Source organism: Cricetulus griseus, chromosome 3 (genome assembly GCF_003668045.3).
Source record: "Cricetulus griseus strain 17A/GY chromosome 3, alternate assembly CriGri-PICRH-1.0, whole genome shotgun sequence".
In the NCBI taxonomy this organism is placed as follows: Eukaryota; Metazoa; Chordata; class Mammalia; order Rodentia; family Cricetidae; genus Cricetulus; species Cricetulus griseus.
The window spans coordinates 167,147,085-167,172,826 of NC_048596.1; the positions used below are offsets into that span (position 1 = coordinate 167,147,085).

Genomic DNA, 25,742 nt, shown 5'->3' on the forward strand with positions numbered 1-25,742 from the left:
GTAGTGGGTCTCTCGGAAGAATACATTTCTCCAAGTCAGGCTGGGAATGTAGTTGAATTGGTAGAACACTTCCCTAATGTTTTTGATCACCAGGCATACCATAAGCAGAACATGTGGTGTGTGCCTATAACCCCAGCACTTGGGAGGTAGAGGAGGGAAAATCACAAGTTCAAGGTCGTCCTGGGCTATAGAGCAAGTTTGGGTCCTGCCTGGGATATGTGAGACCATCTCAGAAAAGAAAACTTACTGCCAGTCTATGATTCTTATATTCTCTGTGGTTCAAACTGCATGATATTTTAATAATTGGATACCTGTAATATTAATTACTTAAATGTCTTTTCTGTATATTTATCAGTCAGCAAATGACAGGAGCAGCAGGCTGCTCTTATGAATAAAGTTTTATTGGAACACAGCTACACTCAATTTGTTTACATACTGTTTACTGCTGCTTTGGCCTTTCTGAGAGAGAGCTGAATATTTGTGGCTTATAAGTACAAAATATTTAGTGGCTAGTTTTAAAATAAACACTACTAGTCTTAGTATGCATGATTCTGAGTATGTAGGATTTTGGGTAGGCAAGCATCCAAAAACTGAAAATAATTTTTAATAATCACTATTTTAGAGCAACTTTATTTCCAGAAAAACATGACTACTGAAGTAAAAACTGATAGCATTCAGTACTGATAACATTACGCTGAAGCTGTATATTCCTGCACATCTTGTGGGTTTAGTCTTTGGAGCTCCTCACGGGGCTGTGCACAGTGCCACAACAACACTCACTTCTTTGGTCTCCTAACAGTATATTTGAGGATCAAACTTAGGAGCTAATTCAGTAAAACAGGATTGATAAAGAGGCTTATGTAGCATGGACAATAGGGAAAGCTGGGCAGATCCTTGGTGCCTCTGATGAGTTAATGAAATTGACTCAACAATCCTGGGAGTGGTCAGTTTGAATCCTTATCTGTGTGTAGGTAATGAAAACCAGCACATGCTTCTGTTGGTGCACAGATGGAAACTCAAACTAGACATAGGTTCAGGTGACAGAATGTTTGTATCTTATTTAAAATGTTTCATTTCATCTTTTGTTATTGTTTCCACTGATCAAAGAAGGGAAAAGTTTCCTTCTCAAACTGCAGTGCACTCTTGTTTCTCTCAGTAGAAGAGGGAAAATAAATTACTTCGACTTTTCAGCCCTCATGTTTTCCAGGGTTGCCTCATCTTCACTCATACTGTGCATGCTTGTGTTATATGATTTACCTGTGCTCCGTCCCCAAAATGATTGGCTGTTGCACTAGTAGGAAGCAGATTGTCTTGTGGAAATGGCACTGTGTTATTCCTTGCAGTTAGTGGGACAGAGCGTTGTGTGTGGAGAAATGGGTTGTATGTGAGCAAAACTCTTACTATTGGCTCTTTTTATTTGATTTTAGTTTTATTTCCAGAATGTTCTGGAGATTTGAGAGTGTTTTTTTATAAACTTGAACTTTACACATAATTATTTTTTAATTATTCAGCCAGTTCAAAATTTTAAAAGTATATAAAGTTATATATTCTCTATTTTTTCCTTAGATAAACTAGTTCTGCCTTCATAGAGACCACCAAATGTGATCAAGTTTGTGTTACCATTTCAATGATAATATGTGTCAGCCTAGGACACAGGAACACATGTTAGTCTTCCCTGTACCCATATATCTTTTGTTTTGTCTCAGAAAACTTACTGATAATTACCTACCAACAAGTGATTCTTATCTTTGCATGGGGCTTGGGTTTTCAGATATGACAGCTAAAGCGTAAATAACCCAAGAAAGAAATAGAAAGCATGAACTTCATCACAAAGTTAAAAATTCTTTGTACTTCAAAGTAAACTGTCAACAAAGTAAAAAAAAATAGAGACAATATTAACAAGCCATGTATCTAATAAGTGTAATTAGAATATAAAAAGACTCTTTTAAAGTCAATAATTCAAAAGAGAAATGATTTTGTTTAAAATGGTGAATGAGATAAATAGACAGGTGCCAGTGAAGGTATAAAAACAGCTAAGAACACATGAAAAATGCACAGGATAGCTGAGAGTGCTTTGGTGGTAAAATCTGCTTGCCGTGTACAAAGCCCTGGATTCCCTCCCCATTACTGAAAGTAAAACAAAGAAATAAACCAAAAAAAAAAAAATTATATCAACATTAGTCATCAGAGGATTGCCAATAAAAACTACAGTGAGATACCGTTCTCACACACTAAGATGGCGAGAGTCAAATGAAGGCAATACATGTCGGCAAGGCTATTCAGAAACAAGATCTCAGTCTGTACTGCTGGCAGGAATGCACCATATTCTGTAGTGACTTTGGTGTGGACTGGCCCTTCAAGAAAGCTACTGGCATAGCAATCCTGTACCTGGCCATATGGCCAAGAGAAATGAAAACTTGTATGTTAATGCCCATAATAGCCTAAAACTGGACACAGCACAGTTGCTCATCACATATCCGTATAATTGACTACTATTTGACAATAAACAAGGTTGAAATACGGATGCACGCTGCTGCAACAGAGATGAACCATAACGACATACTAGTGTAAAAAGAAGACACAAAAGACAGCATATGCTGGGCAGTGGTGGCCCATGCCTTTAATCCCGGCACTCAGAGGCAGGCGGATCTTTTTGAGTTCGATACCAGCCTAGTCTACAAGAGCTAGTTCCAGGACAGCCTTCAAAGCCACAGAGAAACCCTGTCTTGAAAAACCAAAAGAAAAAAAAAAAGGAAGGAAAAAAAAAAAAGGACCACTACAGCCAAAGATTTTAATGACCTGAAAGGTTTAAAACAGGCAAGTGTGTGTGTGTGTGGGGTGTGTGTGTGTGTGTGTGTGTGTGTGTGTGTGTGTGTGTGTGTGTGTGTGTGTGTGACTTCAGCATCATTTCTTTATAGCACGAAGCAAGTTAGTGCTGGTGGAAATGACACTAAAGGGCAAGAGTTTCATTTAGAGTAACAGAATATCCTGGAGTTAATTGTAGTGATGGTAGTACAACTCAAAATATACTGAAAAAAAAAAAGCCTGATTGTTGCTTTAAATAGCTGTACTTCATGATATGAATTAAATTTCAATAAAGATTTCAATAAAGCTGTGACCAAGAAAGGAATAAAACCTCAAAAATGCAGGCCCACTCCTAAGTTCTTTATATCAATTATATATAAAGTTAGAAAGACAAAGTCCCTCATTTCTTTTTTTATGGCCAGGTTAGGTTTGGCAGGCTTAGTTCATCAATTGGCTCCACACTGACGGAGAGCGTAGGTTATCCCAGTTCTCAGGTATAGTAAATGGCATGCACTTGCTTGACTTCACTCCATACTTAGGAAGCAGAAATGAAAGTGGAATGCCTTTCTTGGTGGTTACCACTTAGAAGTAGGTAATGGGGCATTTTGTGAGTAGGGGTTCACCCCTCTTCTTCAGTGCTACCTACCCTCATGCACTCTGCACTCTGGGGTCACCATATTAAAATACATATTAGCCAAGCTTCTGTTGTGGACACAAAAACTTATTGTTTCCAAGGCTTATCTATGCCGTGTTGCATAAAGGGGCAATGATGGTTTCTATACCACAAGACTTGCTTGCAAAGGCTTTTCCACATGCTTCGTTTTTTAAAGGATTTATTTATTATGTTTACAGTGTTCTGTCTGCATGCATGCCTGCACAACAGAAGAGATCTCATTACAGATGGTTGTGAGCCACCATGTGGTTGCTAGGAATTGAACTCAGGACCTCTGGAAGAGCAGCCAGTGCTCTTAACCTCTGAGCCATCTCTCTAGCCCCCCATGTGCTTGCTTTAAATTATAAATATTAAAAGAAAAATATTTTAAGGACACATTTTCCTCAGACACCCAAAGGATATGTATCTTCTTATCATTCTAAGAAATCACTTCATTATCAAAATAAGTGAATTCATACTCCATCTGTATCCTTGGCTTCTCCAACATATGCTCCTTCAAAGGAGTATGTCCATTTGACCTCTCACATTTCCACAGGCCTAGAGAGCGGTGAACTAGCTGTCTCTATCCCTACTGATGATGAGGTCTCAGCTTTGCCTTGAGTATGCTTTGCAGCCTAAGCCCCATAGTTTTCCTAGAAACTGTTCTAGGAAGGATTGCAGCTTTTTCCTATATCTACATATAGGAAAGGGAAGAAGTTCTTTGCCTTGAATTTGTAATGTCACTCTCCCCCCGCCACACACACACATACACACACACACACTCACACACACACGTACACACACATTATTGCTGCTCTAGTTTATGTGCTTTGCATCAAATTTTCTAGTTTGTCTACCATTCTCCCTCATTGATGCATTCATAGCACAGGACAAAAATCATTATCTTTTGCTAACTGGTGATTCCCTGAATCATTGTTTGTTACATTTCTTCTACATTTGAGAATCAGTTTAAGGTCTGCAATATATGTAGAATATATATGCATATATGAGGTGTTGACACACCTCAAGGTGCATGTTATTTAGAGAGAGGAGTCCTACATGGTGCAGATAGCCCACAGTCTGTGGGACCAGATAAGGGCTGGCTGGCAATACAGAATCAAGGGGGCAGGCCACACTATAATTCTCACTTAGGAAGCATGAACTGTGTGGATGGCAGGTAAGTACACAGAGTAGGGGCAAATGTGAGCAGGAAGAGGGCATTGTGAGCTTGGAGTCACTCACAGGCTTGCTGTCCTTCTGTCTTGGCAGTGCTCAACAGGCACCTTGGATTATATTTTACAACGCTGCCAGTTGGCGCTGCAGAATGTCCTCAATGACTCGGATAATGGTGACGTCTCTCTGAAGTCCTTGGAACCTGCAGTTTTGAAAAAAGGAGAAGATATCCACAATGAGGTGAGGATGGCCAAGAAGTTGCTAGGTGTGGACTCACCCCTGCTTGCAGCTTCAAGAGGATCTAACACAGGACATTGGAGTCAGAGGAGAGGGCAGCTTACACCAATAGTCAGAGCCAGCATGTTAGTGCTAACAAAACATGGCAGCCATACAGCCATACAGCCATACAGCTTCTACACAGTGGGAATTTATCCTTTTAGTCTGGACTGGGAAGCCCAAGAGCAAGGCACTGGCAGTTTGGGTGTCTGGTTAGGAGCTGTTTCTGGATTCATAGATGGTACCTTCTCATTGTGTCTTTGCAAGGTGGAAAGGACAAAGCCTCATTGGGCCTCCTTTCTATCTGCATTGAGCTCTGCCCTTGGGCTCAGTTACCTCCCCAAATGAGCTGTCACTTTGTGGTGGTTGGGATTTCACTATAAGAATTTGGGTGCAAAGGGCACAAACATTCAGACCTTTGTTTTCTTTGAGATGGTTTCCACAGGAAATATAGCATGGCACCAGAAGGGTTCCATTATATGAAGTAGAACCTTGAGACAAGGGAATTGACTTTTCTAATGGATTGGAATCATCTTCCAAGTCTATGAGTAGCTTTGCCCTAACTTCTGCATGAAGACACTGACTACCACCCACCCCCATGAGTTTTCCCAATACAAGCATCCTTGCAGAGGGACTGCAGCATAATACAGTCAGTGGCTTCCTGGAAAGAGGCAGAAATAAAGAGACTTGGGGAGAATGGTTGCCCACCCAACAATAAGTGGTTAATGCTATGCCTTACATTTGTGAGAACAGCTGCTTTTCTGCACTCTGTGAGCTCAGTGGGTCTGCATCATGAGGTCAGAGCACATCCTAAGATGACTCTCAATTCCCACATACCCAAACTATATGTATTAACTGTTTAGCTTTTTTCAACTTTTTTGCATAAATGACTTTTTAAAAAAAGAAACTTTGTACTACTAAGTGGACATCTTCTATAATTAGTCAAAAGCAAGTGTAAAGTCGATAACCATATTCACTGAAGACAGAACAATCCTTAGACTCATCTACAGGCACCCTTATATATCTGCCTGCGCCCTTCTGTCATGCTAAGATTTGTGGTATTGGTCATGCAAAGTTTTTTAAACTTCATAAGTTTAAAAAAAATGTTGACTTTTATACTTCAAATGAATGGATTTTATTGTGGGTGAATTATACCTCAGATAAAGACATAAGGATAAAGGTAAGATTAACAGGTGGTGGAGAAAGGTTCAAATGGGTGGGCAATCTCAAACTTTCTCATGATATAATGAAAACTGCTGGAAAACCTGGACTACGACACTGCTGCTGCTCATCCTGTCAAATAATGATCTCTGAGCTTTCGCCAGCCCCTCTTCTGATTGCATTAGGGAAAACTGGTAAAGAAAACAGACATTCTAGTAAATGGAGAAGGGAAACAAGAAACCCAGAACACTGGCAAAGTATTGGTGTGCTGACATTGCTAGTGCTACAGAAAACAGAACAGAACAAGATGGCAAGAACCAGAAAGCTTGCATCTCTACTGGAAAGAAGAGGAAGGGGCGAGCCATGGGGGCGGGGCATTTCAAGCAGAAGGAGCAACCATTGCAAACACCATGGGGCAGAGAATGCTTGGTGTTCATGGGACAGTTTAGCAGCAGTGTGAGGGAGGGTCTGAGGCTACCAGTTGTAGGAAGTGGGGTCACAGGGACAGTGTTAGCAGATGTATAAATCCTGCTAAGCACAGTTGTGAGGGAAATTGTTACTGAAGGAGTCTGAGCAGATGAGAAACAGTGTCTTTACCCATGGGCATAAGATATCTTGTAATAGCTTTAAAAGGGGTTCCCTATCTTGTGAGCAGTTCTACACTTTGGTAAACTACATCAGAATCCTCAGATTTCAGAGAATATTGGTTGCCTCATGCTAATGCTGAACCCAGGGCTGGGTTTCCTTCCTTCACTGTGCCTAGTAAGTGTCCCCATTGGAGATGTTGCTCATAGATAGAACTGCTTGAAGCCATGCATTTATGGACCTGATGACCTCATTGGGTCTCCATCTTTGTGCAGAATCTCTAATCCAGGCATTCACCTACTCTGAAAGAATTCATGACTTTCAGAATCAGGTCAGCAAACTGGGTTCTGACTTTATCATGCATGTATGTTATTTCATTTTGCTGTCTTCTCCGGTCTTACACGGATGTAGTGTTTTGTTATCTGCAGTGGACAGGGAAAATGCAAAACCACACAGCAGAATATTGTCATCAGAATCCATCTGCCACAGAAACCAGCTGGCTGCTTTGACATTGTGTCAGGGAGGTAGGGCAGCCCTTGAGAGTTAGCCCTGAGTAAACAGATAAAAAGTCTTATAAATAAATGTCCCCTGTGCCTATCATGGCCACCACCTCCTCATCTCCCACTCTCCAAAGTCATCTTAACTTCAAGGTTAAGTTGGTGTGTCAGCTCATCATTAGGAGTTGTTCTGTTGTCGTACAAGCTGGCCTGGGATGGGGGTGGTTCACTCACCCTGCACTGTTTTCTTAGTAGTTATCTAGTTTCTTGTTTGTTTTCCTCTTCCTTCAAGGCCATGTACCTTTGCTGGGCTAATTATAATGAAGCACTTTGAATACTTTGAAGCCATCTGGGCTTCAGAATAGCTTGTTTTCTAGCAAGGCAGCATGGGAACTTCAGTTATAAGAAGGCAGTGATCTTTTGGTACCCCCAGTTTAAGATGCAGAGAAAAGATTTCAATATCTTTATAAACAGAATTCCCTTCTTTGTTATTAAATCACCTGTTTCTTTCTTCAAACCAGTCCAGTGTGTTGTAAACCTAACAATCGTCTAGCAAGTTTCTCCTGGAAGTGACACAGTGGGTAGCATGTTGGATTCTCAGTTTCTTCTACTCTGCAATGGCTTTGTGTGTGTCTGTGTAACCGTAGCCAGGCACGCCCCTGCTCTAGTGACCTTAGGGCTGAAGAGACAATGCAGATGGTGTGGTGAGACGTATGTCCCTTAGGACAGGTGCACAACCTCATGAGCAAACCAATTGCCTGACCTGAGGCCAAACCAAGAGTCTAAACCAACATGACAGAGAAAAAAGCAGGCACTACTTGCTTTCTTTAGAGGAGTGGTGGTGATGTGGTGATAGTGGTTTTGAAATACGGTTTTGGAATGTTTCTTCTTTTTGTCATTTTTGTTTTCCAAACAGACTCTCACTATGCAGCTCAGGCTAGACTCAGACTCAGTCTTCTGCTTCAGCCATGTGAGTGCTGGGATTACAGGTGTGCACCGCCATCGCTGGCTGTTGTAATCTTTCCTCCACATCGTCTGAGTGCTCACTGACAGGTTCAGGCAGACAGATGGATCCTGATTCTTTCCCTGTGACATATTCTCTTGGTATTTCTGAGAGAAGGCTAAACTTGGCTAATCTCTTTTGGCTGTGCTGTGGAGAAGGCATGCATAAGGTTATGAACATGGTCTCCTGAGTTGTGTATGTGAACCTGAAGCCACTGTACACTTGCTTTCATGGTTCCCTGAAGATGCAGAAAGCCTTTCATGATCTGTGGGACTCTGAGCTACAGCCCACCTTCTTCTGCCCATGGGATTTCATTTGGCTGTGTATGGGAATTGCTTGGAAGGTTGAATAGTAATCTTCATTATGTGCATATTAGAAATCAGGCAGCTCCTTTAGAGCTCTTCCTGTCTCATGGTCTGTTCCATTTCCAGTCATATATGTGCATACGTATGCATGCATGCATGCATATATAAACATATACATACAGATTTCTATCTCAATTCTGCTATATTTTTGTCTGGCTTCTTTTGCTTAACATAATGATCTCTAGTTCTATTATTTTCCTGAAAATGCCATGGTTGCAGTTTTTGTTGTTGTTATTGTTTTTACAGCTTAGTAAATTTCCACTGTGTATATACACCACATTTTTTTAAATCCATTCATCTACTGATGACTATCTAGATTGGTTCCAGATCTCTGCTGTTGTGAATAGTGTGACATTAAACATAGATAGCAGGTAACTCCATAGTGTGCTGACTTAGAGTCCTTTATGTATACATCTAGAAGTGGTATACCTGAATCCTACGGTAGTTCCAGTTTTGTTTTTTGAGGGGCCTCCATATTAATTCCATAATGTCAGCACCCATTTATACTCCCACTGACAATGAATAAGGGTTCTGATTTTCCCACCTCCTCACCAGCATATGTTGTCATTTATTTTCTTGATAACTTGGCTGTGATGGAATTTCCAGGTGGCTTTAATTTGTATTTTTGCTAATGGCTAAGGATGTTGAATGCTTTTTCAAGTGTTTATTGGACACTTGTATTTCTTCCTTTAGAACCGTTTTCAGTTCATTCTATTTATTCACTTGATTTGATTTTGTGATATTTAGCTTTTGGAGGTCTTTTGGAGTCTAGGTAGTAATACCCTGTTGGGTAATATATTTGATAAATACTGTTTTCCTGTTTTATGGTTTGTCTCTTCACTTTGATAGTATCTGTCTCTGAGCAAAAGCTTTTTAATTTAATCTCATTGATAATTCTTGAGACTGTTTTCTGTGCTATAGAGGTCTTTTCTAGAAAGTCCTTGACTATGTCTATATTCTGAAGTATTTTGCCTTTCTTAGCAATTTCAGAGTTTCAAGTTTTATAATAAGGTCTTTGGTCTCTTTTGAATTTATTTTTGTCTGTGGAAAAAGATGTAAATCTTGTTTCTTTTATATGTGCTTATTCAGTTTTCCCAGCACCATTATTGAAGAGGTTGTAATTTTCCCAATGTATCTTCTTGACATCTTGTAAGAGATCAGATGGTCCCAGTTTTGTGGGTTTATTTCTGGGTACTCTATTAAATTCCATTGGTCTGATTTTGTGTCATTGCAATGCTTTTTTGTTGTTGTTGTTACTATGGCTTTATGGTATATTTTGAGATTATGTGTTATGATTCCTTCAGCATTGCTTATTCAGGATTGCTCCTGGTTTATGGGGGTATGTTATACTTCTATATGAATTTTAGAATATTTTTCTACATCTGTGAACAGTGTCATTTGAGTTTTATGGGAACTGTATTGAATTTGTAGATAACTTTTTGTAATATAATTATTTTCACGATATCCTGCCAATCCATGAGTATTGGGGTCTTTCTGTCTTCTAGTGTGTTTCAATTTCTTTCATCAGTGTTTTATTTCATTGTAGACATCTTTTGCTCTTCTGATGAGGGAGGAATTATGAATGGAGCTTCCCCCTTATTTCTTTCTTGGCAAGTTAGAGGTGTATAGGACTGGATTTCTGTGTGGATTAGCATCCTTCCTCAAGGCAGAACGTGGTTACCAGGTGGAAGAGTTTTCTAAGGTGTCTTTATACCCCCTCAAGTTTAGGATCATGTTATCTGTATATAGAAGTCATTTTACTATTTTAAATTTGTATTCCTTTTCTTTCTCTTGCCTTATTTCTCTAGTTAAGATAGGAAACATTATAGTGAGTAAGAGTGGGAAGTATGGGAAACCTTGTCTCATTCCTAATTTTAGAGGCTTTAGTGTAACATTGGCTATAGACTTGTGATATATATACCCTTTGTTCCTTCTATTTGTAGTTTATTCAGGGATTGCATTATGAAGGGACATAGACTTTGTCAAAGGCCTCTTCTGGCATCTACTGATGTCTATAAGATGTCTGCCCTTACATAATTTATGTGCTTTATTACATCTTTATTTGTATATGTTGACCCATCCTTGCATGCCTGGAGTGGAAACAATTTGGTCATGACTTATGGTATATTGTTGTCCTCCTTTGTTCTTGAATTTGATTTGTAAATATTTTGTTAAGAAATTGTGTGTCTGTGTTCATTAGTGAATTTAGTCTATAGCCCTTGGTTGCTGTTCTTCTCGATTTGAGATTGTGGTAACACTGGCTTTGTCCACTATGTTTATTTGCCTGCCTTCCCTTTCTGTTTTATGAAACAGTTTAAGGAGCACTGGTGTTGGTTCTTCCTTGAACATTTAGTAGAAATTGGCAATGAATTAATTCGTCTGGTTCTGGGGTACTTTTGTTATTTTGGGACACTTTTGTTATTTTATCAGTCCCATTGCTTTTTATGGAGTTAAGTTGTTTTATGTCTTGACTTAATTTTGGTAGGTCAGATATGCTGGGAATTTATCCATAACAAGGAGGCATTTTCTAGTCTTCTATCTTCCCTGAACATCCAGAACCCTGATTCTTTAAATACAGAAGTTACATTTGGTTTTTTACTGGGAGTCCGAAGTGCTTATGGCATAGCATGTATGTGGAAGTTAGAGGAACCATTTCACTCCTTCTGCCATGTGGGTTCCAGGGCTCAAACTCAGGTTGATGGCCCTGGAGACAAGCACCCTTACCCACTGAGCCAAGCTACTGAGGTTCCTGAGGAGGAAAGAAGCTTTTGTTTGTTAGCATGGCCAGGGCTCTGCATTTGCTTTCTAGCCCTATGGCAGAGTCCCGCATATGCCCTCTTCCTGCTTCCGAGGGCTCCATCACAGAAGTACTGGCTCCTGTACACTGATAGGTTGATAGGCTTGTTGCATGTCTTTTCATTCCCTGTGTACCAGGGTGGTCAGGGCTTCCAAGTGTTGTCCTCTTTAGTGGAAATAACTGGCCCGAAGGTTAAGAAGCTGTCGGAAACCACTTTACCTCTCCCTAACTTCAGGCTGAGGCTCTGCAATGAGACTGCTCTGTCAGCGTCAACAGTTTCATGAGAAACCCATTAAGAGGCTCTCTTGGTTTTTCTCTTGTAGTAAATGTGTTGCTAAACCTGGATCTTCCCTGAAATTGAACTGTGGCCATATTCATTCTCCTTTCAAAGTATTCAGATTTACCTCCTGTCAACCACTGTCTTTTAATGCCACAGATAAGGCTTAGCAACTGTCTTAATGTCGCCCACATTCCTGCTTTGTTTTGTTTTGTTTAAACAGCTTTAGCTGAAATCAGTTCTACACATCAAACAAACATTTATTTAACGTAAACCAAAAACCTTTCGTTAGACTAGATCTTCTCCAGTTTCTTACTTGAGCCTTTTTCACCATTGTTAATCTTCACAAGTTGCTTTTTGTTTGCTTCTTGAAAGTTGAGTGTAGAGAAACAGCCCACAGTCCTCTGTGGTCACAGGTGATGGTGACAATAGTTCAGCTGTGTGTGTGAAATGCAATCATTCTGCAAAGCAGACACCATGGAATGGTTCTTGGCTCACTGCAAAAGTAAAGGAGTTTTGGGGTGAGATGGAGTTGTACATTGATGATAGTATCTGAAGTTCAAGTGGAAGACAAGCCATAGAAGACTTGTGTGCACAGTGCTGATCAGACTCACGCCTGTGTATGTTGAGACTGTTTCTATTGCAAGGCCCAGACAACTAAACCTGAGTCAATTTGAGTGGAAAGGGGCTTTGGAGATAGTCAGTGGCCATCTCCAGGACCTGTATTTCATCTTCTTACCTTATAGTCACTTCTTGCCATGTTGGCTCCAGTTTGACAGCAAAATGTCTACAGGCTTCTTCTTGTGTTTTTCTAGTCTTGAGATCTGTTTTTCCAAAATCTAGAAATGGGGGAGTGAGGGATGTTTGGCTTAACCCTGGCTTTCTACTTCTGCCATTCGTATTTAGCTGGAGCTCTACCTATAACACAGGACTGAGCCTGAAGAAGGGATAATGGTGGGAGCTGTATGTCCATCCTGTGGATAGGAGCAATGCCTCTAGGTGGTCAACACAAACAGCTTAGCAGTTTCCCAGAAAAGAATGTACATCAGTACCTTCTATCTTTGCTACTGTTTGCCTATTGCAATAGACCCTTACTGAACCAACAAGTGAGAACCTTAATGGCTGTGTAGGAGGTTGAATGCCTCAATAACTCATTATATATTGTTTGCTTATATGGCTAAGATTATCACCAGCTCCTCCTGGCCCCTAGGTAAGTTCTTTCTTTTCATTCTAAGAAATTGACACATGATATTCTTAATATCTGTTTGTGTCATTGCCTTCTTAGCTTTTACTAAAAACGTCTAATTGTTTGGTTATGACTTTTCTGTCGTTCCCAGTGGAGGCTGCTTGTACTCCAGGATCTGAATGTTTGTTGTGTCTGCCTAAAATATGTAACCTGGCCTGGATTGTCTTCCTAGCAGGACCTCAACTCTGCGATTTCCATTTTCTTAGCTTTCAGAATGCTCTGGAGGTACCAGGGTGTGCTGGGAACTGGTTAGGCCAGGCTTCTCTCACCTTTCTCGCCCTGTCTATGAAGTTGCCAAAGGAGAATTAGGTGGGGAAGTCATTGTCCTTGTTGGTCTAGCACAAGGACATTCTAACCGCCACCTTCTGGTTCTGGTTCGCAGGTCGAGTTTGAGTGGCTGAGACAGTTCTGGTTTCAAGGAGATCGAAACAAAATTTGCACCGATTGGTGGTGTGAACCCATGACTCAGCTGGAGGGGCTGTGGAAGAAGATGGAGAGTGTGGTAAGTGCATGAGGGCTGACCACATTTTCTGGGGTACTGCACTGTGCAAATCTTCAGCTGTCACAGGCAAATGTATATGTTATCAATCTACATGAGTGTGTTAGGTTACTTCCTGTAAGGTAATGGGAGCAGCCTGCAATTTTGTCACTGGAGCCTCAGTTCATTTCTGGAAACATTTCTGATATCCTTCATAGAAGGCACTCTGCCAGACATAAGCTGCAACACACCATGAGAACAGGGCAACAGCAGTATCCAGCACTCATTTGTTTTTATGCTACAGCCATTATTCAAAGGGTCTTCCTTCAGCAGTTGTGAGACAGTGTTATGAGCCCTAACTTATTTACATGTGAAATCTTAGTTATAGAGAAATTAGGTGCTTGTCTAAAGTCACTGAGTAGACAGTTGAGATGGAAGCCCAGGCTGCAGAGTGCATGAGTTAAGTCTGCATGACCTAGCAGTTTAGGAAGGAGAGAAATGTGGATGACACCACCTATTGCTATAGCTAAAATAAAACTATACAGTGGGACCTAAAAATAAATAAATAAATATTAAATAAATAAATAAATAAATAATCATGGGCTGGCGATATGTCCCAGAATGTAAAGACAGTAGCCACCAAACCTGGCAATCTGGGTTCTATCTCAGGGACGCACATCATGGAAGGAGAAAATAGACTCTAAAGTCATCCTCTGCCCTCCACATATTTGCCATGATTCACATCAATATCAGCTTCAGGTCATGACTTCTGGGACTGTTACGAAGGTGCTGGTCTGGTTAGAGGCCCATGTGGAGAAGAGAGGATGGGGTGGGCTATCTGGGAAGAACATTAGGTTTTGTAAGTGTGAAAACAAAATCAGAAATCGGGGCATTTATGGTATGCAGAACATGAACATCAGCTAGATGGCAAATGGAAGCCACTTGGTAAGCCTCAACTTGAATAACAATAACAACACTAAATTCTTACATTGCAGTTTTAAGAGTCCTAAAGATTGCTGCCACTTAATGTTCATGATGACCCTGTGGGATAGGTTTGGCTTTTGGCTCACTTTTACATATGAGGAGATAGGAGCTCAAAGGCCTTACATAACTTTCCCAAGGTCACCAGCTAGTAGGTGGGAGAGCTGGGATTTGAACTCTAGAAGGCTTGCTCTAGGCTTCTTGCCCTTTGTCCGCTCACTGATCTGCCTCCAAACACTTGAATTTGGAATGTAGAGGAAAGGCGATAAAAGCCTGATGACCTCTGGAGAGTGCCACTTCACAGATTTGGAGTGTGCTGAGAGCAGTGAGCTCATCTGCAGGGTGCACAGTGATCGCCAGTACCCACACATAATGTTTTTAGACAGCTTTATGAACCTATGGTTGGCATACAGCAAGTTAAACAAGCATATGTATACAGCTTGATGAGTTGAGGGATAAATATACACCTATGATGCCATAGAAATAGCCCACATTGAAACCTATCTGTCACTTCCAAAGGAATTCATTTGGCCTATCAATTTAGTGTTGTTGTTTTGATAAAGATGTTAACATAGTATCTAATCCCTATTTTATAATAATGAAAATAGCAAGTTACAAATATGATCAGAATGTGTATCTCTAATCTCTGAGATCCTTTGCAAGGATCAGTGTCTGGGAAAGCAACACGATTACCCTCTTAACGTATTAACAGACTCAAAGATAGATTTCCCCAAAGCCCCAAGTTAGTACAAAACAGAGCATTGTGTTGTCAGATTGGAGGTGAAGAGTCCTTCTCTGCCTGGCTAGCTCTGTTCAAGCTTGGGGAGAAAATGCTGTTAGGATATGCACAGAAATCCAGATATTGACCATTTTACATATGTACTTAGAATCCTGTTTGCCGAGGCCTAATTCTTAGACATCAGCCTGACTTTGAAATTGTAATTTAATCAAGTTGTAAAGTTAGATTTAGAAACAAATAAGAAAAGAACTCAGTAATTTTATAAAATAATTTTTAAAAAGTTTTTATTGCTTTCATTTAGGGGTATTTTTCCCTCAAGTGAAATTTTTAGTATTCTGATCATACCAGTGATGTTCATTATTAATTTATTGAAAAGATATGAGTGTAGATGCATGCCAGTGTCTCCATATGTGTATACACACATTTGGTAGATATGAGTGTAGATACATGCCAGTGTCTCCTAAGTGTATACACACATTTGGTAGATATGTGTGTAGATGCATGCCAGTGTCTCCTATGTGTATACACACATTTGGGAGATATGTGTGTTGATGTATGCCAGTGTCTCCTATGTATGTATACACACATTTGGTAGATATGTGTGTAGATGTATGACAGTGTCTCCTATGTATGTATACACACGTGGTAGTATTGGCACATTAGTTAAAGGAATTATCTTCTATTCATTGTATTCTACCAGGAAAAAAAAAATACTAAAAGGAGTAGCAAACCAGGTAATTTTCCAGAGCACAGTTCTTTCTCTGAAAAAAAAAAAAAAAAATCAATGGTTCAGTGTCTCTCCCGAATACCATAGTTGGATCATTATCATCAGAGTGAGGGTTTGGGCCAAGATAAAAAGCATTGTGCTTTGGGCCTTTAAAAATGATTTCTAATAAGCTTGTGATAAGTTGTTTTTGCTATTGGAAGACACAGCAGAGAATAATCTTAGAAAGAGTCCCTGGCTAGCTGGCTCTAGTGCAGTGACATGTGGTATTTGGGTATGAGGGTGAAATAGGTATTGGCCGGTGGGAGTCTGGCTGTCAGCCCTTCTCCGGCTTTTTTTAAACTTGTAAGCAGTAGGGGGCAATGTTGAGCTGCCAGTTGGAGGTCCCAAGATGCTGCCTTTCAGGAAAATACATATGAATGTCCCATTAACTACCAAGAATTATCCCTGTTGCTTCAAGTTAACTGTAATCTCCAAGATTCTGTAACACAGGAAATCAGTTGTGGGTTCACAAATTCAACAGCAATTTCACATCAAAAGTGCAGTGTTTGGTACACATTTAGATTCTGTGGCATTAAGCTAATCGAAAGGGCATTTCTGAATGTTCAGACTTTTCTTCTAGAGAATATATTACTCCAAATTATGATTTCAGACAAGCGATTCTTTATTATCTTTCTGTTAAAAAAAACAGTTATAAAGTCATGCAAGTGTTGTGGAAAGATGTCTTTGATCAATGCATTTTGTCTGTACTATAGTGTATGTTCCATCTTTTTGTTTTTGTTTTTCGAGACAGGGTTTTTCTGTGGCTTTGGAGGCTGTCCTGGAACTAGCTCTTGTAGACAAGGCTGGTCTGGAACTCACAGAGATCCGCCTGCCTCTGCCTCCTTAGTGCTGGGATTAAAGGCGTGTGCCACCAACGCCCGGCGTGATCCATCTTTTTCAATGAAAAAAATAAGACCTACAACCTTGGGCCCTGCATGCAGTGCTTTCCCCCCTTTTTGATGAGTAAAGCAGCCTTTGATGGCCCTTGTACCAGGGAGAGGCGAGTGTCATCATTTCTCTCTGTCTTTCTGACCTTTTTCTCATGTGGTTGGGAGGGGTAGGAAGCCTAGAGGAGAATGGAAAATGAATTTTGAAATAGCTCTTCTTCCATTAGTAGTAATTACTGCACATGTTATAACCAGCCACATATCCAGAAAGTTTAGTCAGCTATACATAAACTCCCCTGGCCTCTGCTGCCCACTCCCTGTCCCAGCAGGCACACTCTGGCGCACTGTTTGTCCTGCTATTCTTTCCTGGAGGACAGTTTTACCCCATGCTTGCTCTTGCGATGTAAATGTTAAACCTTATATTTGAATGACATTCTGATAAAACATCACATCTCCCCAGATTATTGCTTTGTGAATTTGCTGAGCATTGAGCCGGGAGCAGCCTGACCCTTTGCAGCACGGTCAAGCCTTTCTTGCCTTCTTACTCTCCACTCCAGAAGTCTTCTAACACTGAGCACTAGTCACAGATTTGTATTTCATTTTTTTTCAACCAACCCACTACCTCTCATCCAAGATTATCATATTATGAGGAGACTCCTCGGGATAGGAGAGTTATCATTTGAAAGAAACCGTGCAAGCTTTTCTTGCCAGCTAAAGAGGAGTATGAAAAGCTGAGGTCTCCTGTGAGGCAACGAAGTCATGCTGTGGCCTGAGATCCAGTGGATAGGCCATTTGTCTCCCAGGGGCTGGTATCACTCTTTGCAAAACTGACATTTATTTTACCTATAAAAATGTTTTAACACTATCAAATTCATGGTGAGACTGAAAAGAATGCTGTGTGTGAAATCCTCTAAATTGATGACATTTATTCATTTCCTTTTGACCTTAAAAGCCTCCACTTGGTACATACAATCCAGTGGAATGATACCAGACGAGCATCCCGAGGAAGCACTCTGAGAAAAGCTGATGATTCATGCACTGCGGGGATTTCTTCATGCATTCTGTCGTTGTTGCTTTTCCTTGTGGGGGAGAAAGTGGCTCCTGCTCATCCTCTGTGTTCTGAGCCATTTCCTGTCCCAACAGTCCCTGGTGCTACAGTAGCAGGCACCGTGCATGGCCATTGGCCTTAATAACCTTTGCTGACTGTAGTGGGTGGGAGCCAAGGCTGGATTATTTTAATGTATCCGTTTTGAATCAGTGTAAAATGCAACATATAATTATGTTAGGTAAGCAATAGGCTACATTTAATTTGCCCATTTATGTTAAAATTTGGCTCAGGAGAGCAGAGAGATGTGGAAAATGAGTGGGTGTTTCATTTCATAACATAACCAGGTTCTTGTTGTTAAAGTTTTAAGAGAGAAATGTTCTTCCGCATGTAAAGGCGTCCCTGACAAGTTATTTATAATGGTTTAATTCTGAGGTGAGTCATGCCTCTCTGCTTGTCATTGTGGTCTGCATAAATCATCAGGGAACCTTGTTCTGGAGGCAGCCTGCTGCTGCAGGGACTGGTCCCCTGTTTGTGGCTCCCATAGTTGCAGGGAATGAGGGAGCTGAAGAGCAGTTTTGTTTATTTGTTTTGGGTGAGGTTAATGAAGCTGTCACTACAGCTGTGGATAAAGTTCTTTGTAAGTGAACATAGAACAAGGCTGCTTCCTATGTACTGAAATACATATCAAATACAATGGCATTTAGATAACCACTCAAGTAAATTCATTTTAAATTTTTAAATTAAAGATCGTAAGGGACATGAACGATATAATGACAAATAAATATTTGGGGTTCATATTAATGGTGAAATCACCTAGATATAGTATGTATATTGATGTTATATATGTATATATTTACCTCTCCCCATAAGTATTCCTGTGAATACTAAATTATATGTGCTAACATAATCTTGTCTTCCATTTTTCAGCATTTTTATTTTCAGTTTTATATTTATTTTTAACTGTGTGTATTGTCTATACATGGATATGTGACTTAGTGCAGGTACTTTGGAGGTCAGAGGTATCAGGTCTCCAGGAGCTGATGTAGAGGTGTGAGCCAACCGGCGTGGGTGCTGGGAATTGAACTTGGATCCTCTGCAAGAGCCCCATAAACTCTTAACCACTGAGCCATCTCTCCAACCTTAGGGCCAGGATTTCTAATTTAGGAGCAGAGTATATTACAGTAATTTAAGATCTGGTATGAAATGTCTGGTGGTTTTCAATTAAGATTTAAATTCCCCTCTCCCTCGTTTGACTGGGACATTGCTGAGTGGCTCAAGATAAGCCCAGATTGGAAGCAGGTTAAACAGTTACAAGCACCCAATAATTCAAATTCTGGAACACAGTATTTTAGGGCCTTTGTTTGGAAATTGGGAAAAAAGAAACAAGTTTTTTCCAGCCACAAAAGCTACAATCCTTGGCTTGCATTTTGGTGATCCTCAAGACATTCTCTGAAGTTTGGTTCTTTGCACCCACCCCTTAATGCCAATTTCCCATAGCTGTGTTGCTCTAAAAGCAAAATATCTTGAGGGAGGGAGGGAATTTTATGTATAATTTAGCATTGAACACTTTCTAACATGTTTTGGGGTTTTCTTGATAGATTTATTTTAGTTTCTCTTAGAATACCTCCCCTTTGTTGCTATAAACTTAATAATGATTTTTTTTTAAAGTATGTGTATCCTGTCCTTTTGGGGGGAAAAAATTACAATTCCAAGAGAATTCACACTTAAGCCTCCCAAACAGAGTGTGCATGGGAAGCACAAAAGCCTGTGTTTGTGATTCTCTTTGAAGTGTTTTGCAACTGGATAAGGAAAAATTTAGAAAGCGGCTGATAGTGTTCAGGGTAAATACTTAAACCCCTTTAGAGAATTTCACACACAGATACTGTGTGCAGAAAAAAGGGGTACTTATGTTTCTTAAAGCTGCTACAGCCTGCAGCTTTGTACTTAAAGACAGAGGTGTTGAATAGAATTCTACTGAGGATACATCCAGTGACAATATCTCCAGGAACATCAGAGCTGGCCAGTGGTAGACTTTCTGTTCTTAACCCTTGCGTGAGCAGTATGAGCAAAGCCTTCTAGTGCCCTGTGCTAGGATGTGCCAGGATGCTCAGAGGCCGCAGCTGCTGCCTCTGTTCCCAAACACAACAGGAACAAGACCCAAAACAGTGAAAATGGAGAGCAAATGTGACAGGAGCTAGGACATGCCCAAGGAAAGTGTGCCATCTCTCCAGTTAGTGTGTAGAAAGAAAACCTGGGATAATTAGTCAGGGTTTCTGTTGTAGTCTCGACACTGGAGCATTAGACAAATTTTGTTTACCTTCATTAAGTTCACGAATCCATGGCATATACATACGATTTTTATACATTCTGTTTGTAAAACAAAAACAACAAAAAGCGCAGGTGAATTCTCCTGTTTGAAATGTTTTTAACTACTGTGAAATTCAAATCTGTGTAAAGGGTGTAAAAGCCCTACCACTTTTCCTGGGGGAACTGTGGTAGCCTCAGCTGTTGGAATTTATTTTTGGTTACTTTGACAAGCAGGCCATAACATGCATGTGTGAATTCAGAAACCTGGATGCCAGACTGGTGTGTCAGGAATTTCCATTTTCCCAAGAAAGACAAAGGCTAATATAAACCTTCTCCCCCACCCTTCCCCCAAGTCCTTTTTTAGATGGCTTGGTGGAGTACTAAGTTTCTCTCTAGTCTATCATTCACCTCATTGGAAAAAACAAAAACAAAAAACAAAAAACCCTTTTCCATATCTTAGAGGAATCAGTGTAGAGAATGAAGTAATGTATAAATAAATACATACATAAAAAGACAAGCCCATAGTTTTGCAAGGGAAGCAACCTTTGCCAGGATCTGTGCCACTTATTTGGAATATTATCCAGATTTTTGCTGTTTTAACCCCCAAGTTAGCTAATGAGTGGTCCCTAAAATCCTTCCCTTCTGAAGAACATGGTTATATTCATCTCCCGAGAGAGCTTGTAGACTACACGTTGCATCCGAGGTAGGGATTCTAGAGGTTAGTATGACACCCTTGCTTAGAGGTATTTGATTGAGGTTCTACCCCACCCCAGTTCTGTCCCAGAGCAGTTTGGAGCACAATGCTAACTCGATTAATGCTCCCACCCACTGAGTGTTAAACACTTGTGGGGTCAGACTGGGACTCTTGTCATACTTTGCAGAAGTGTCCCTATGGAGAAATGTGCTCAAATTTCTAAAAACCTAACTTCTCTGAGAACTATGGGAACACATGACATCCCCGCTTCCATACATCAAGGGTGTCATAACCATGATCTTGTTCTTCCACCTTGACATCTGAAAAACAACCTGTATTTTTCAGAAAGCGATTGTGATATATTGTTTTTTTGTATTCTTAAAAGTGCCTCTGGAGTCGATGGTCAGTGATACTTTTAATTCCATCTTCTCCTAACAGGTGCCGTATAATTGACCTTGCATTTCCTTTCTATGAGCTCAACCTCATCTGGGACCACCTGTGACCATCTCACTTGTAAACATTTCCTCAGTGTGTATCAAAGGCACAGACAGATGATCTCCTGTTTGGTTTTGATTGACTGACAAACTTAGCTCTCTAATAAAAAAAATTGGGTTATCAGGTCAGCATTGGAAGTGAAGTAAGACCTGTGTTTAGATGTATCTACTTTGGTTGTACGACTTGAAGCTGCTGATTTCTTGATAGTGCATAGTCCTGTACCTTTTAAGCATTATTAATTTAGGTGAAGAATTATGAAATGCCTATGATCATAAGATGTTAGCAGATGTTTGGGGGAATGAAGAAGTTTGTATTTTATTTGATGCCCTAAACCAGCAATTCTTTTTTTATTTGAATTAGAAACAAGATTGTTTTACATGTCAATCCCAGTTCCCTCTCCCTCCCCTCCTCCCCTACAACCCCCTCCCCAACTAAAACCCTACCTATCACACACCCTTTCTGTTCCCCCTGGAGGGTGAGGCCTTCCATAGGGGGTCATCAGAGTCTATCGTGTCCTTTGGGATAGGGCCTAGGCCCACCCCCGTGTGTCTTGGCTCAGGGAGTATCCCTCTGTGTGGAATGGTCTCCACCTATGCTAGGAATAAGTACTGAATTACTACAGGAGGTCCCATAGATTTCCTGGGGTCTGGATCAGTCCCATGCTGGTATCCCAGCTATCAGTCTGGAGACCAAGAGCTTCTCTGGCAGTGTGGATTGTAGGCTGATAATCCTTTACTCTATGTCTAAAATACACATATGAGTGAGTACATACCATTTTTGTCTTTTTGTGGTTGGGTTACCTCGCTCAGAATGGTTTCTTCGAGTTCCATCCATTTTCCTGCGAATTTCAAGATTATATTGCTTTTTTTTTTTTTTTTCTGCTGAGTAGTACTCCATTGTGTAAATGTACCACATTTTCTCTATCCATTCTTCAGTTGAGCGACATTTAGGCTGCTTCCAGTATCTGGCTATTACAAATAGTGCTGCTATGAACATAGTTGAACAGATGTCCTTGTTGTATGAATAAATGTGCTAAGAATGGAATTGCTGAATCTTGTGGTAGACTGATTCCCATTTTCCTGAGGAGTCGCCATACAGATTTCCAAAGTGGCTGTACGATTTGGCACTCCCACAAGCAGTGGAGGAGTGATCCCCTTTCTCTACATCCTCTCCAGCATAAACTGTCATTGGTGTTTTTGATTTTGGCCATTCTGACAGGAGTAAGATGGTATCTCAGAGTTGTTTTGATTTGCATTTCCCCGATGGCTAAGGATGTTGAACACTTTCTTATGGGTCTTTCAGCCATTTTAGATTCCTCTATTGAGAACTGTCTATTAATTTCTGTACCCCACCTTTTAATTGGATTATTTGGTGTTCTGGAGACTAGCTTCTTGAGTTCTTTGTATATTTTGGAGATCAGCCCTCTGTCAGATGTGGGGTTGGTGACTATCTTTTCCCAGTCTGTGGGCTGCTGTTTTGTCTTGCTGACTGTCTCCTTTGCCTTACAGAAGCTTCTCAGTTTCAGGAGGTCCCATGTATCAATTGATAAACCAGCAATTCTTAACCTGTGGGTCATAACCTCTATCTCCAAAAAATGTTTACATTACAATTCATAACAGTAGCAGAATTTCAGTTATGAAGTAGCAATGAGATGATTTTATGGTTGGGTCACTACAACCTGAGGAACTGTATTAAAGAGTTGAAGCATTAGACAGGTTGAGAATCACTGCAACATCAGAGAGCTTCGTAAAGAATGGGAACAGGACAATATGCTGATGCCTATAATAAATCAATATTTCCTTGGCGTTGAAAGAGTCATATCCTGGGTACCTGTCTAAAAGTTGGGATAGATTGGTGCCAACCTGTAGCAATGCTTCAAATTAAGCATACCTCAAATCTTGATTCCTATAATGGCTGACTAGTCTCCCAACATCAATAACTGGTACTATCCAGTCATTCAGCCTACACTCAGAAATCCATCTTCCTTTCGAGCCTTGCTTTTGGAGCTGCGGGACCCACCCTTCTGCCTGTATCTTTGTGTTTGTTTTGGTTTCTGGAATATTCTTTTTTTGCTTTGCTTTTCTCATTCCTTTACTCCACATTGTCTTTTGTTGTCCTTGGAGAGTCTCTCTGAGTTTACTCTGCTAGTAGGGGGCTTTGCCCTCTCTGTGTGCTCCACAGCACCTCACCATGAGATTGTGAATTCCTTTACTGTCTGCCTCAGCTGGATCCAGGTGCCCCTCCCCCACTGGGCTGGCCAGAAGAGAAGCTGTCAGCTTTGCTGTGGTGATCCCAGCTCTGGGACCCTGGCTGGCACACAGTAGTGCTTACCATGCACTTAAAGAAGGAAGACCTAGATGTGAGGTCAGTGCTCCGGTTCTTCCCATCGTGTGAGGAGGCCTGGCCTCCAGTACGTTTCTGAAAAATTACTTCCTAATTAAAAGGGATGTTTTTGAGTTGGATCCCTACTTAGACCTTCCTCACAACACTGGCGGACATCTGCAGCAGCTGCAGCTTTTTCCTCCTCCTCTTCAGTTTAAAAGCCCAAAGGCAGGTTGCATGTCTTTGGCATTTCTAGCTAAGCAGATTGAGAAATCACTGACAATGGACTTGTGTAAATATGGGGATTTTTTTTTTTTTTTTTAATGAGAGAATAGGCCTTAGTGTCCTCAAATCATTGTGTTGCTACACCTGAAGAAGGTGCTTTGTCTCCTTTGTTGGCATCGCTCAGTCTCAGAGTTCCCTTCTCCTAAAAAAATGGAATAGAGTAGGATCACGTCAAAATTAAAGGACTTCTGTAGCAAAGCTTGAACTTTGTTGTGGTTAATTTCAAAATACAGAGAAAGCGGCATGCACTGGACAGGTTTTGGGCATAGAACTAGGAAAATCCCCGAGGAATAAACCGACTTCCGCCAGACAAGCTGAAAACTGATTAAAATATTTATCATCCTTTGGGTATGCAATAGCTTTTGATGATGGAAGGCATATTAATATTCATCTTTGCTGCTTGTCTACACTTCAGACAGATCCCAGGAAAGGATGTTCAAATGACCAGTTTTCTTTCCTCACCAGGAGCCTTGAGCCCGGTGCAGCTTGGAACCGAGACATGCCTTGTGATGTGCCTGAGCTTTTCCTCTGGGGGATGGGGATGGGGAACACGCCAGGAGAGACCTTTGCACCGGGAGGCTTTAAAGGATTGCTGCTTTCTCAGAGGAAGTCTTTTGCCGGAACAAAGGGGAAAGTTGGGCCATAATTTTATGAGCCACAGAACTACTGTGCTGTCTGAGCACCGGAAATGGACCTGGCTTCTTAGGTGAAGTCGGGGATCCAAACTTTACAAAGGGTTTGAAGGAAATGCCTCTGGAGGTAGTCACCCCCCAGCCACTTTGTTGAGGAGGAAGGAGGAAAAAAAATGAGTGTGTCTGCCGCTTATGCCCAGGTCTTGTGATGTTATTTTGAGTATACCATCTATAGCCCCTTCATCCTCAGCAAGAGACCGGATAAACAGACTGTCTACGTGAAGTTGCACAGAGTGCCTTGTGGGGCTTTTAGGATTGTTCTTACTAGCTTCCTTTTTCTTTAATGAGAGAATGAATCTGACTCTATTAGCTGTGATGATTAACCAGAATTTTCTGGCTAGATTGGAATAACCTTGATTACATTTTTGGGTGCTAATATGAGTGCCGAAGGAACTTGACCTTTCTTATTGATTGGTCTGAAGACAAACTAGAAATTGAAAAGAAGCTTCTCATAAAATGGGCAACATGTTAGCACTTAGTTTCAATATTTCAAATCTGAAGATTTAGAAGCTACCCTTCTATACTTACTTTTTATAATTCCATGCTACTCAGATATTTATATGAGTGATAATCTGAAAATTGGACAATAATTTTCTTTTAAATCTATTTTAATATTGTGACATCAGAAGAGAAATGTTCTGTCTTCATCTGGTCATTTAATCATACTTCTGCTTCGTGTCGTCCAGATAAGGGAAGTTGTACAAAGAGCGGGGACTTAGGTCTCCCAGACTGATAAGGCACAAGGCAGTAAGTAATTCAGTGGGAGGAAAATCAAAGGAGAAAGGCAGAGTCTGACACAGGCCTGTGGGAAAACGAAGGATTTTGATAGATGGAGACGGGTGGGAGATAGTCAAAGATGGCAAGAGCAGAGATGCAGTAGGCAGGAAAACATTTTATGCTTGCAGACTTGATTAGACTTCATGGAGTTTGTTTTGTGTGAGTCAGGTAGCTACAGATAAGATGAGAAAGATTAGTATGGACCCTTTTGTCCTGATGCATTTTTTGTGAAGTACAACCCTCTCGTCCCTAATGACTGTCAAAGTCATCTGGAGCAGAGTGCCATCCAAGTATGTGCAACTAGGAATAAAATGAAAACTGGTTTATCTTGTGTTTGCAAAGGTTTTGCCTGGAAAACAAGTCACATCACATTATTTGTCCCAATTTCACAATCAGTCTGCACCCTAAACACAGCTAACAAGCACTCTGCATTG

The 25,742-nt window shown here is 40.7% G+C and overlaps 1 protein-coding gene across 6 annotated transcripts in view; it reads left to right on the forward strand.

Moving 5' to 3' along the window:
- Window positions 1-25,742, forward strand: part of Fto (FTO alpha-ketoglutarate dependent dioxygenase) — a 359,300-nt gene that overhangs the window by 156,847 nt on the left and 176,711 nt on the right. For 5 of the 6 annotated variants that reach the window (XM_027405587.2, XM_027405589.2, XM_027405588.2 and 2 more), the window contains 2 exons: window positions 4,727-4,870; window positions 13,220-13,339. In XM_027405587.2, coding sequence (XP_027261388.2) covers window positions 4,727-4,870; window positions 13,220-13,339 — 264 coding nt within the window. Of the gene's footprint in view, window positions 1-4,726; window positions 4,871-13,219; window positions 13,340-13,655; window positions 13,659-17,578; window positions 17,618-25,742 lie in introns of those variants that run through there. The other variant, XM_027405592.2, reaches the window with a different exon arrangement.